General features: G+C 41.1%; 1 protein-coding gene across 1 annotated transcript in view; it reads left to right on the forward strand.

Moving 5' to 3' along the window:
• Positions 1 to 10,776, forward strand: part of calcrla (calcitonin receptor-like a) — a 37,666-nt gene extending 26,890 nt beyond the window's left edge. The window contains exons 3-13 of the mRNA XM_037686293.1: positions 270 to 423; positions 559 to 669; positions 1,350 to 1,462; positions 1,554 to 1,645; positions 2,796 to 2,922; positions 4,067 to 4,220; positions 4,303 to 4,363; positions 4,520 to 4,586; positions 7,711 to 7,929; positions 8,407 to 8,448; positions 10,008 to 10,776. Of these exons, the coding sequence (XP_037542221.1) occupies positions 270 to 423; positions 559 to 669; positions 1,350 to 1,462; positions 1,554 to 1,645; positions 2,796 to 2,922; positions 4,067 to 4,220; positions 4,303 to 4,363; positions 4,520 to 4,586; positions 7,711 to 7,929; positions 8,407 to 8,448; positions 10,008 to 10,229 (1,362 nt within the window). The 3' untranslated portion in view covers positions 10,230 to 10,776. The remainder of the gene's footprint in view (positions 1 to 269; positions 424 to 558; positions 670 to 1,349; positions 1,463 to 1,553; positions 1,646 to 2,795; positions 2,923 to 4,066; positions 4,221 to 4,302; positions 4,364 to 4,519; positions 4,587 to 7,710; positions 7,930 to 8,406; positions 8,449 to 10,007) is intronic.
• Positions 10,777 to 13,536: the final 2,760 nt, after the last annotated feature.

Consider the following 13,536-nt stretch of genomic DNA (forward strand, 5'->3'; position numbering starts at 1 on the left):
CTTCTTGGTGTTCTCTTCTGTGAAATGTGAAAGTTTTCATGTAGCATGTTGGGTTTTCCACCATGTATGACCATTTTATTGAAATGCATCCCGACTGAATCAATACAATGCCAGAAATGTTTTTCTTTTCTTTTAAAACTTGTTTGTGTGCCTTTTGCTTTTTATTATTGTGTGGTAATTGTGGGATTTTGCACATTATTTCTTGAGTCTTTTGTTTTAATTTGTCTTTAATGACCCACAGCTCTTATTTCCACTCTGTCTCTTTGCAGTTTCCGGTGAAGGCCAGCATGGTGGTTAACGATAGCCAGCAGACTCAAACATCCAATGTCTACCACGAAGCGGGAGTCACCAGAAACAAGATCGTCACAGCTCAGTTTGAGTGCTATCAGAAGATAATGCAAGACAATACGCAGAGCAGACAAGGTAGCATCGATGATTTATGATCAATAGTTTGTAGCATTTAGCCACTTCACTCAGCAGGAAGTAGTTTTACTGAGATTGTAGATGTTAGATGATGCTTCACACACCGACCATTAAGAAACATCCATCTGGTTGTAGAGGCCATGTGTAATCGCACCTGGGACGGCTGGTTGTGCTGGGACGACACCAAAGCAGGAGTCATCTCGGAGCAGCATTGCCCGGACTACTTCCAGGATTTCGACCCTTCAGGTGACTTGCAGCCATATCTAAATGAGCTCACAAACTGTCCAAATTGTATAAATAAGGACAAGACACTCATGCAACATGCACTTTATAGTAAAGCCATTCATTTTGTTTTCCCCGTTTTCCCCAATCAGCAAAAAAAAGGCTTTAAAGACATTTTTAGACTCATGTTGGCACATTGAGAATTATATTTCTTTGGTATAACAATGTCCATGCTCAATAATCCAGGTATACAATCCAACATTTTTCAGTCAGGTCGTCTGGACAGTTTCTTTTTTTGTGTTGAAACGTTTCACCTTCGATCCGGAAGGCTTCATCAGTCAAGGAAACACACAACAAAAATGATTTTTCCCCCAACAGCTTACTCTAAAGTGGAACAAACCAGTTTTGTTTGTGATAAGATGGTCTCTTTGGTATAATTTCCTAAATGTGTTGACAAAGGAATGTTTTGAGCTCTTCTTCCATGTGAGGAAAAGGATCATTGTGTTCAATGCACTGTGGGAAGAAAATTAAACCAAACTTTTAATTAATTTGCACCAAAAATGTGTTAGTTTTAAAGAATTAGATCTTAATACCTGTGTTTAGGGTTTGCTGCATGAAGGAAATAGCAGAAAAACTAAAGGTTTGCTGAATGTTATGTTGTGAAACTCAGCTTTTGGGTTTTTATGTACATTTTCGTCTTTCAGAAATGGTCACAAAGATTTGCACCATCAGTGGTCAGTGGTTTCTGCATCCTGAGAGCAACCGGACATGGACCAACTACACCCTCTGCAACGCGCACACCAACGAAGGCAGAGTGGTGGGTGGCTTCATGAAACCAGCATTAATCCTCACAAAGACCAAAAGACCAAATCTGATCCACTAATATCTGCTTCTTGTTTTCTATCCAGACGGCCATGAATCTTTTCTACTTAGCTCTTATCGGACATGGACTGTCCCTCATCTCACTCTTCATCTCCCTCAGTATATTCTTCCACTTCAAGTGAGTCCCTCACTTCAGCTTAAGCCGTTTTTTTGTCCCCCATCGCAGAGCAGAGAGGGGCAATTGGAAATACTTTTTGTCCATCCTTGCTGTGAGATAACGAAAAATAAGTGAGGTATCGACTTCCTTTTTGATGTGTGGCTGCATCTAGGCTTAAGAAAGGTCCCAATCAAAAATTGTGTTGCCTTGTCAAAATCCAAGATGGCCACCACCAAATATATTTATGTAAACCCACCATCACTATTGTTTGAGGAAACTATGCTATTGAGATTTTGCTTAAATGTATAGTTTCCTCAAACATTTAGCGTGGCCAAAGATTAAACTATAGTGACCAAAACCACCATTGGTCAGCCGTGACTCCACCTTTATGGTGGTCAGTGTTTCTCCTGCATCAGTTCCCTTGGTGGGATGCTCATTGTAGTTTGTCGTATTTTGTGTACTTTGTCGTATTTTGTTGTACTTTGTCGTATTTTGTCGTATTTATCTTTTGTCAATAAGGGGGTGGGGTGAGGACGTGATGGCATCTGTGTTGCCCGCCTGCTAGCTTAGCGTTGCATTGCTGTAGTCATGTCTGTGTTGATAGTGTGTTGTTGGGGGGGGGGAGGGGGTCCCATCTGTGTTTGGCCCTACGTTGCTGCTGGTAATTGTCGATGGGGGTTGGGGGGGTGTCGAGCAAGGCGGAGTAGCATTTTAACTAGCATGTTTGTATTGCGCCCCATGCTACATCAATACCGAAAGATGTTGACGGGGGTGGGACGGATGGTAGGCGGGGCACTTGGTTCTGTTGACGGGGCACTTGGTTCTGTTGATGGGGCACTTGGTTCTGTTGACGGGGCGGCGCGCCCTTCTTATATAACGGTAAGGTAAACACTGGTGGTGGATAAAACTGCTCCCTCCACTCGCCAGGATCCGTCACTTTGTGCTGCCTGGGACAAGCAAAAAGAAACACCTACCTCTGTTCTTCTACACAGTGTAACTTCTTCTCACTCGGATATCTTGCACCAAAAACATTAAAGTTTACTTGCATTCCCTGTTTAACTGCAGTCCAGATAAATATCTCAAAAATGACAAACATTCACTCAAGTCCTTCAGCGATGGGGGACATCAGCTGACATCTTGTTTAACCAGAATTGTTTTTGTCTTTTTGCAGAAGTTTGAGTTGCCAGAGGATCACCCTACACAAAAACCTCTTCTTCTCATTTGTCCTGAACTCAGTGATCACCATCATCTGGCTGACTGCAGTGGCAAACAACCAGGAGCTGGTGCAGAGGAATCCAGTCAGTTTATTTCAATTCTTCTGGATTATTCTGTCCATACGGAGTCGGCATTCGCGCCATTGTTTTTCTGTCTTAATGCTTCTGCGTAGTTGTGCTATTTTAGCCGTCCGTATAACAAAACATTCAGCTCTTTTAGCAGCTGGGGCTATGACTTATGTTTTTGTAACTTTTATATTTTTCAACACATTTAACTTTATTTACAGAATATTTTTGTCATAGAAATAAATCGAGATTTCTTGAATTTCTTCGAAAACGTTCTTTTTCCACATGTGCTCGAGTGAACTTGCTATATTTTTGTCTTTTAAGCTACTTATATTTTTTACCCATCGTTCATTTATTTTTAATGTTTATGTAGCCTTATGCTATTTTTAGCTTTTAGCTTCTAGCTAGCATTTTTTAATATTAGTTTTTAGCCATCCATTTGCTATCCATTTAGCATTTGGCTTGCCTTTTGCTACTTATAGCTTGCTAGCTTTTCACCACTGTTGCCTTTTATAAAGCTTTTTTACTAATTTTAGCCTTTGGCTAGTTTTTTGCTGCTTTTAGCCTTTGGCTCATTTTTTTTTCTACTTTTAGCATTGGGCTTGCTTTTTGCTACTTTTAGATAGCATTTTTTATATTAGCTTTAACCATTCTTTTGCTACACTTAGCTTGAAGCTAGCTTTGTGCCACTGTTGTCTTTTTAATAGACTTTTGCTACTTTTCTCTTGTAGATAGCTTTCTTCTACTTTAGCTTTTAGCAGCCCTTTTTACTTTTTTTAGCTTTTAGTTAAAATAATTTATAAATTATTTCAATTTTTTTTTCTTGTGCAAATGGAAGTATCCTAAATTTTATTAACTCATTATAATAATTTGATTGTAAATATTTTTTATTTAATTACCTGGAGAAATTTTACTATTGAAATCTAAAATAGATAGGAGTGTGAATCGATTATGTGGTGCACCAGCCTGCCATACTTTACATCCTACCAACTGGAGCGAGCAGGCGGAGTTGTACCAGCACATGACGCATGCTGAGCCCAACTCTCATTGACTTCCATCTTATCTGAGCTCAGAACTTTCTCTTTCTAACTGGAAGTGAAGGTTAAATGTTGATTCGTCTGGTAGCATTGAGAAATGTGTTAATGTACATCTCCCTCCCCAGACGAGCTGTAAAGTGTCCCAGTTTATCCACCTGTACCTGTTTGGCTGTAACTACTTCTGGATGCTGTGTGAGGGAATCTACCTGCACACGCTCATCGTGGTGGCTGTGTTTTCTGAGAAGCAGCACTTGATGTGGTATTATCTCCTGGGCTGGGGTAGGTGGCAGATGTTCTGAAAACTAAAACAATCACAGCTGCGGAAGGTTGCTTCAATTTATTTCCTCTCTTTTTTTTTTAGGTTTTCCTCTTATTCCTGCGTCCATACACGCCATTGCTCGGAGTTACTACTACAATGACAAGTAAATAAGCACAGGAAGAGACATTTGTTGCAATGTTGTTTTAATGAATTCCATGACTGGACTGTTGCAATAATGTCTCTGTAACAACTCACGTGTTGTATGATGTGTGGAAATTGTTGCGTAACCTTTTTTTTTTTTCCTGCGTCTCCTCTTCAGCTGCTGGATTAGCTCCAAAACGTCTCTGCTGTACATCATCCATGGTCCCATATGTGCTGCTCTGTTGGTGAGACTCTTTCTTTTCCTGAGTTTACTCAACTTGAACAACCGATTTGTTTCACGTCTCTTGTTTTTATTGCACAACGAGAAGAATAATCTGCGTCTGGCCTCTTCTGAGTGAGCGCTGAGGGGGGTGGTCCAGAGGGGGTTTAATTGTGTTTGTTTTGTGAAATTAATTCATCTGGTCCTCGGTGGATCCACTCAGAGGTCCCCAGGCCAGTTTTGTTTGCTTGGAATTCACCTAATCAGCGCAACGAGGGGAAATTGGTCCCTATATTCTGCAAAAACTTGACTCCAAGATAAACTTTTGTGGTGGTTTGTTTGTGTTTCGGCAACAAACACACATTTTCTGAAGCGTATCACATGGCAAGAGCGGAGAGCCGTAGAAACTAATAACTTCATTAAACTTATTTGATATTTAAGTAAACATGGGATTTCTTTAAATCCACATAATTAGAATCAGATGTTAGAAAAAGCGGCCAACTGTGGTCTCTTTGACCATGCACTAACAAGAGTCCTGGCTGATCTGGACACAAGTGGACTCAATTACCCGCTTTACGTGCCAATAAACACACAGCCACATCACACGGTGGGCTGAACAAACAGGACATGTTTCTGTAAAACCACAGTCACATAAACATCACAGGACAACAAATGTGGACTCAAAGGTCTCGGCTTGTCTCGGACCACCTCTGGTTGTGGTCAGAGGGATCAGATCTGAAGCTGTCCACAGTTCGTTCAGCTCTGTCCTCACTGTCGTCCAGTTGTGGCCAAACTGCTCAGGCCAAGAGTGAAGCGGCCCCAAGGATAATGAGGTTATAGAACCTGTTGGTTCCACCATGGAATGTGTAGAAAGACCTATGAATTAGCTTTTGCACAACACATTATTTATTTGTCACTTTTAACAACAGCAACAACAACGCAGGATGTCGTAGTTGAAGCCGTTCATTCTAAAGAAGTGGTTACAGGACCCGAGACTTAGTCTTTGCGCATCATAAAAGAGGATGTTACAGCGGACAACGCAGCCAAGTAGGTTTAGGTTTATTGTCATATGCAGGTCAACACAAGGTCAGCAATGCAATGAAATGCTCAGGACGAGAAGAACATCTCGGCTCGCCAAAAAAACCCAAGAAGAAATACCAAAGCAACAAAAATACAAAACCAAGGCGCCAAAAATGAAAAAGAAATACATGTACAGCAACATGGTCCTATTAGCAGTGTGGTTCTGTTAGCATTGAGGTTCTCTTAGTAACATGGTCCTGTTAATAACATGGTACTGTTAACACTATGGTACTGTTAGCAGTGTGGTTCGGTTAGCGGCGTGGTCTTGTTAGCAGCAGGTCCCATTAGCAGTAGGGGGGCACCGATTGCAGTTTTCTGGCCAATCACCAATTTCTAAAAAGTCTGAGCTGCCGATTCCGATTTTAGCCGATACTGATTTTGTTTTATAATCGACACTGTCAGGTGTTATAAGGTCACAACGCACCTTCAATTTTCAATCTTATTTTGTTGATAAACAAACCCTTGAACAATATCCTATAAAAAATACAAACTTGTTTTAACTGGCCATGAGGTAGTGCTCAGACAATTGTTAAAACTAAAAAAATCTGTAAAATCAGTTCCTCGTGCAAGTATCGGACAATTTCCGATTTCCCAAAATTAAGGAAATCGGGGCCGATAAATTGGCCGGTTGATTTATCGGTGCACCCATAGTTAGCAGCATAATAATAATAACGACAGTGGCAATGGACGATGACTGCCCTCCAGAACCGCGTCTGGCAGACACAGAACATCCAAAGTTTTCCTGCGGAACCAAACTGTTCTATAGAGTTTGGTCCGTGCAGGCAGATCATGGCGATGGCCACCATGACAGGCCAGAACCTGAGGCTGGATGGGGGCCGGGAACTAAACCACGATGGCAAGGCAGCGACACACAAAACTCCAAAAGTGCTTCGCAGTCATGCCCGTAGCGTGGGTGTACAGTGTAGGCGCAAAAAAAGTTAAAACAAAAACAACAGGAACAAAAAAAAAAAAAGAGCGAGTCGAATCGGAGCTCCCGTCAGTGCTGCCATACTGCGGCGCACGTGATGTCAAGTAGCATCTCCTTTAACAACTTTAATGGTCTTTTAATAGTGTGGGCTATAAGAAAAAAATGTTAATTTGTTCCACTGTTTTGTTTATTCCAATTATATAACGTTCCGTCATCGAAACCAAGAAAGAGCTCGTTCTGTAGCCAGAGCTAGAACAAGACCACCTGATAAAATGTCCCATTAATCCACAAATCAATATAATCATAATTAATATTGCTGTTGTTTGGGATTTTTGACAATTAGTTAAAACTTTAGCTTGAAAATGAAACATCTTCAGACTATTCCCACGGATTCCAGTGTAATTGTATTAAACGCCTACCAGCCGCACATGATTTTCACATGAGGTTTTACAAAAACCTCTGCTGCTTGTGTGGAGTCACGTCAAGTCTTCAATGTGTCTCAGGTTCATGTTCAGACGCTGAAAGAAATCTGGACCAAAGTGTCCTGCAGATCCACATCCCAGCGCTTCCTCACACCGTCCTGAGTGGCGTTCACTGTCGTTCTTGTTGTGAAGCGTTTTGGTGTCGGTCCACCAGAAGGTTTTGACAGTCTTTTAGAGTTTGGCAAGAAGTCAAAAAGAACCACAACCACTTTGTAAAAACTCCTTGTTGAAGTGTTTATCTACAAAAATGTCACATCCATAAATCTTAGCCAGTGGGGAGAAACATCTGGAGCCAAAGAAAATCTTTCGTGGAACTTTTACAGCTGCTGTTGGACTCATCCACAACTTTTGACCTTGATGGGAGGTGTGGCAGAGAACGTTTCTGTCTGGAAAGAGTAAAAGAAAAAAACTGCATTTCACCCGAGAACAAACAGAAAAAGATCAGGTCAGATAAAAAGCGTTTGACTACAGTAAATCTTTTGACGTAAAAGCATCACTTGGGGGTTTGAAATGGATAGTATGTGCAAATAAAGATCAATGTTCACTTGAGTGCATGAGGCGGAAACACGGTGCAAACTTTAATGCTCTCGTCCTTTTCTTTACAAATTTATGTATGAATGCAACAATTAGAAGCTGATTCTGTTTTCCTTTTTCTTTAGGTGAACCTGTTCTTTCTGCTGAACATCGTGCGAGTCCTCATCACCAAGCTCAAGGTGACCCATCAAGCCGAGTCGAGTCTTTACATGAAGGCCGTGCGAGCCACTCTCATCCTGGTGCCGCTGTTGGGAATCCAGTACGTCCTGCTTCCCTACAAGCCTGAAGGACGAGTCTCTTCTGAAATCTACGACTACATCATGCATATACTGATGCATTACCAAGTGAGTGATGACTCTGGTGTACAAAGTACTTCTATACGTGTCCGGATAGCATTTAGCTATTTTAAGGTTACTTTCTGTTTTCTCTACTGCTGCGTTCCCGTATTTCTCCGTAAATGAGCCGTTTCCTGGACGCCCCGCTCTATTATCTCTATTTCGTTTGGTCAAAAATCGAACATTCTTCAAAGCCCCGGAGGTGAAGTTGTTTATGTTGTAGCCCAGTGAGGAGCAGCAGGAAGGAAGACATGAATTATCGGAGCTGAAGGGGGCCGAAATCAGTTGGATGTTGACGAGGTGTTATCTGATCATCCTGAGCTCTCCCAGCTTGGCCAGAGCTGGAAAAATAAATTGAGCAATTGGCTGAATTAGCTCTTAAAATACATTCGCTTCATCTCTTTTCTCCATTTTGCTGCTTTTAGAGGGTAGATGTCTTCCAGCAACATGCTGTCAAAGCTGTAATTTAAATGTCTTTCATTCCAGGGTCTGCTGGTGGCGACCATCTTCTGCTTTTTTAATGGAGAAGTAAGTTGGGGTCATACCCTTTGACTTTATTTTGAAGGCCTGCATGCACACTTACAGACTGCACACTTCCCCTTTAGAGTAGCTCAGATAGAAAACATCCTCTGGTTGTTATCTTCACTTTTCGAAGAGACTCTGGCTGAGGAGTGTAAGAGGATATCCGTATAAATCAGATTATACAGAAGAACTGTTGAAGGGAAATGTCAACATAGATACAGATGGACAAACCATCAACTTCCATTGTCCAAAATTGAAGTCTAAATGTTTGTTATTTCGGGAGCTGCCAAGTTGTATTTTAGGAACCAGAGTTTATGCTCCCTTTAGGCTGCGCCTGGCCTGGGTCGGCCCTGTCCAAGTTCTACGTCTTTACATTTAGCGGTCTCCCCTGCGCTCCAGCTTGATTTTTGGAACCCAGAGATGCGAACTGACTTGTGCCGAAGATTTGACGTCCGCAGGACACTGATTGGGTCACTGTCCCAGTTGTACGCTCAACTTCAAACGAGTGCAAACAAGCTAACATCTGCTAGCATTAGCTTACATTCTAACATTGTCTTGCACTCCTGCCTTTGGCACAATCAGCAGTATGGCCTCGTGCCCTCTCATGTGTCTTTCTGCTGTGTTTCTTCTAGCAGCGCACAGCTTCTCTGCCTGTTTTAACGAGGTTTAGATGAGAGAAAGTAGGATGAACGATAGCATGACACCCATGCTTTCAATTGTTGGTTCTTGCAAAAACAGCCAAGGCTGTGCAGAGCTAGGGAAGACCTACACGGGCCTACCAGGACTGGGCTGGATCTTACAATACAATACAGTAGTTCCTCACTGATCGCGGGGGTTACGTTCCAGACACCTCTGCAATAGGTGAAACTCTGCGAAGTAGGGGTGTTAATAAACCCTTCCCACACTTGCAATGTTCTTAACAATGTTCAAAGCTCTAAACGCTCTAAAAGAGCACAGCGAAAGAGAGCATACAGACTGACGCTATGGTTACTGAGCCAATCAGCGCCCGGGCTACAGAGCACAGTGCTCTGGTTGGTCGCCTTCTATCAATCAGTCAATCGTATGTCGTGTACAATCTTACATTGAAAACCCGCGGAACAGTGAGTCCGCAAAAGTGGAAACGTGAAGTACCGAGGGACTAGTGTAACGCCAAATGTGGGGCTGTACCGTCAACAAAAGTCCCGCCTCCACAACCCTATGCTCACTGACGTCACACTTTTTAGGCTTCAGATAACATAAATAAATGAATATACAGCAAGGTAAGATCTGTGAATCAACAAAAATCAACATAAAAAAAATCATCCCGCTCCTTTACATGGATAAGTTGGCTTAAAGCTTCTACTAGAGCCAGCCACTTGGGGGGCGGGGCTTGTTTTTAACTTCCTGTCTCTACCTATAATTCATCTCGACAGCAGTGAAACACAACAGATCAAGCAATTAGCCAGAAGATACACTGTATACACTACACAGACACACTGTTATCAGTTACTCAAATGTTTTCGCTTATGAAACTATTAAAAAACTTTTCCTGGAAATCTCAGCTCCATTGTGTTTTCTCTGGTTAGGTCCAGGCGGTTTTGAGGCGGCACTGGAACCAGTATAACCTCCAGTTCGGCAACAGCATAGGGAACCATTCGGACGCCATGCGCTCGGCCTCCTACACGGCGTCCTCCTTCACCGAGGTGCAGGGCTGCTACACCATCGACGGCCACTCGGAACACATGAACGGAAAGAGCTGCCACGACGTGGACGCCTCCATCTTGAAGTCAGACAGCCCCTTCGCCTGACGTCGTCGCTCTTTCCTCACACAGCCCATCCTTCCACCATCCAAAGACCTGCAGTATGGACGCCGGGGGGAATCTCCCCAACCCTAAAGGACACGCTCCCTTCAGGACCACGAGGACAGCTCGGTGCAGCTTTTCCTGCTCAGTCAGGGTTTGACTGCAGTTTGCAACATGTGGACTGTGACCCAGTCGGATCAACCCAAACCTTTCTGCCTAACAGACGTTTTTCAATAAATGGACAAGAACTCCTCGTTTCTCCTTTTGGCCTCACGTTTTGCACAAAAGGCCTTTTGGTTACACTGTAAAACTTTTTGACACGGTTGTTGCCTAAAACCAAGAAAGGCTCCATCCTTACTTTCTATTCTCAACAACGGATTCATAAAACGTCTAACATGTAGATCGTAATATATTAAAGCTACAGTATATACCATGTAATTTATCTCAACAGTATTTATTAAGGATGATACAGTTTGTAAACTTTGACATATGGAGGTGACTTCATTACAGCTAAACGTGGACTTCGATAACTTTATTTGTTTCTATGTGTGTTTAATGCAGATGAGCTACAGCAGTGGTCCCCAACCTTTTTTGCTCCACGGACCGGTTTAATGTCAGACAATATGTTCATGGACAGGTGGGTCGAGGATCCGACTACTGCAAATATATATATATATATATATATATATATATATATATCATAGATTTTACTGGCCCATTTTAAGACTATCGTCATTTATTCAATATTTGTTCCATATTTTGACGAATCTAAAGTTGGGAACTGAGTTTCATTACACAATCCTAATCCTGGTTTCTTTATATTTCAGGGGTGCTGAGTTAAAATATGGGGGCGCTTGACACTTTATATGTGATTTATAGGTGTAGTAAGTGCAGGATCATTTCTCATCTACTAGTTGTTTAGTTAGTAGTTCATTTTTTTCTGTTTTTTTTTTCCCCCTTCTGTGCAAGCCGGTACCAATGGACCCACGTGGCACTGGGGTTGGAGACCACTGAACTAGTATTACAGTAAATTCGTTTAAAAAAAAAAAAAAAGGTTTTAATGAACGTACACCCTTTAAACAACAAATCAGGCTGTGATTGTCACAGAAAAGTCAACATGTTCCTCGCAAAAGAATGTAAAGATGCGTTTGAGGAGCCGGTTTGAACATGAGGGCGCCACATTCCCATTTACTGCCTTTGTTCTTCGCAGCTGCGTCGAAGGAACAGAGGTTCGAGTGTCGCTGAAAGCAGCCGGACTGAGAAGATGAACTTCAATGAAGGATTTCTTTTTTTAATTTTTTTTTTTTATAATGTAGACGAAGTGTGTTTTAGTACATGGAATTAAGAGGTTGTTTTCTTTTTTTGGCTCAAGCTGTGATGATCCTCCCACAGTGTGTTTGTTTGGTGCCAAGCTGAATTTTTGCTCATTCAAAGCAAAGATTGTCAACAAATCGAGCTTTTTTCTCACCGGCTGTCTGAGAAACAAACAGCCAAAATCAAACTGTGCTTCTTCTTTTGTCTGTTCTGTCAACGAGTCATCCTCCCCCATCTCTGTCCTCACTCCAACTACCTCCATGTCCTCAAGCTGCGTCCGTACATCTTCCTAAATCAAACTACTGAATCTTTTGTTTTGAAGAAAAAAAAGTCAATTTGTCAAATTTAGGGCACAGAAACTTTGCTGAGGTTCAGCTACTTTTCTAGATTGTTTTTCTCGTTGTTTGCCTTGAAAGAAAAGTTCAAATGCTTTAAAGCAGGACTATTCAACTGGTGGCCCGGGGGCCAAATCAGGACCACGGGCATGCTCACTTCGGCCCACCAGTGGGTTCATTTTGAAATAAAACTGTTTTAAATCATAAAACAAACTTACTTAACGAGAATAACTGCTGGATGTCCGGCCCCTGAGCGCTTGGCTTTCAGTAACTGTGGCCTCCTGAGCAATTTAGTTGAATAACCCTGCTTTAAAGTGAGGTTCTGTGAACGAGCTATGATCAGATAGTGTCTTACCTGTTGCAGATGGCTCTTTGAATGACCTCAGCTTGGGAAACAAAGTTTAATTTTGATCAAACTGACGAGCTAAAAGCAAATCTGGATGTTGCCACGGTCAAACGGGATGTTGCAGCTTCAGTGTGAAAAATTCTATAGTTTAGGTGAGAGCTTAATTTAAGTAAACCACGATAATTTGGTCGAGGTTGTTTAACGGAGAAGGAAGCTTTGAGGAGCAAGTTGGCATCTGATGAATACACATTTCATTTGTTTAACTACCGTGAGCTGTAAAACAAATTAAAGTGCTTCATCAAACTGGACCCATCTACAACAGGTTAGATACTCTTTGTTTTTTACCTTTCCACGGGACTTCAAATGTTCTGAAAAGATCTGTTTGTTGCGTAAAGTCCCTCCTGACAGCAAAGACAAATCCTTTTTTTTTCTGTAATCGTAAACCTTCAAGTTAAATCTGTTTTTTAATTTTATTCTAAATGAAAATATTCGTTGTCTCCAGCAGAAAATTAATTAGAGAAATGATCCGTCAGATCCGTGCGGTTGAAAATATGTTTTGTTTTGTTTATATCGTTTGCAACAGAACGCCTAAATTTGATGTGAGCAAATATGTGACAACGGATAGGATGAAACTTTAAATCTTAATATTTGGTTACCAATTTTAAAACATCAAATTTAGACATGAGCATCTCCGAAGATTATCTTTGTGTTTTGTCTCGTCTAAAATTTAACCACAGTTCATTTCGGTGAATTTTTGAGATTTAAAAAATGATAATTGATGACAAGTTTAGAGCTTCGAACCTTCCTCTTGATAAATTTGATCTTCACGCAGACGATTGTGGGTCAGAAACTAAACCAGCCCATCAGACGTTAATCGCTTGAACACCAAAGTTGCTCTTGTTTGTTTTTTAAACACATCTGGAGTAAAAAAAAACGTAAAATTTCAGCTCATTAAATACGATTTTTTTGCCTTTCTTGCTGTTTTGTTGCGAACCGCAACGGTTTTCAGTCTTTAAGAAAATTAATTCTACTTTTAAAAAAAGGAAAAAAAACTCTCAAGAAGTGCAACAAAACATAAAGTCTTCACATCGAATGAACCGATTTCTGAGGGTAATTAGCAAAAGAAATCCAATTTTCATTCATTTAACCATTTTAAAAAGAATAATTTTCAGTTTTTATGCTTTCAAAGTTCAATGAATATAAACAGTTACCCTTAATTTAACTGGTAAACTTTCATTTTTAATTTTTTATAAATAAATAAAAAAAATCTGACAGATATTCTTGAAAATCTGAGCTTATATATATATATATATATATA

This window comes from Nematolebias whitei, chromosome 13, assembly GCF_014905685.2.
Source record: "Nematolebias whitei isolate Nwh7 chromosome 13, NemWhi1, whole genome shotgun sequence".
Classification (NCBI taxonomy): domain Eukaryota; kingdom Metazoa; phylum Chordata; class Actinopteri; order Cyprinodontiformes; family Rivulidae; genus Nematolebias; species Nematolebias whitei.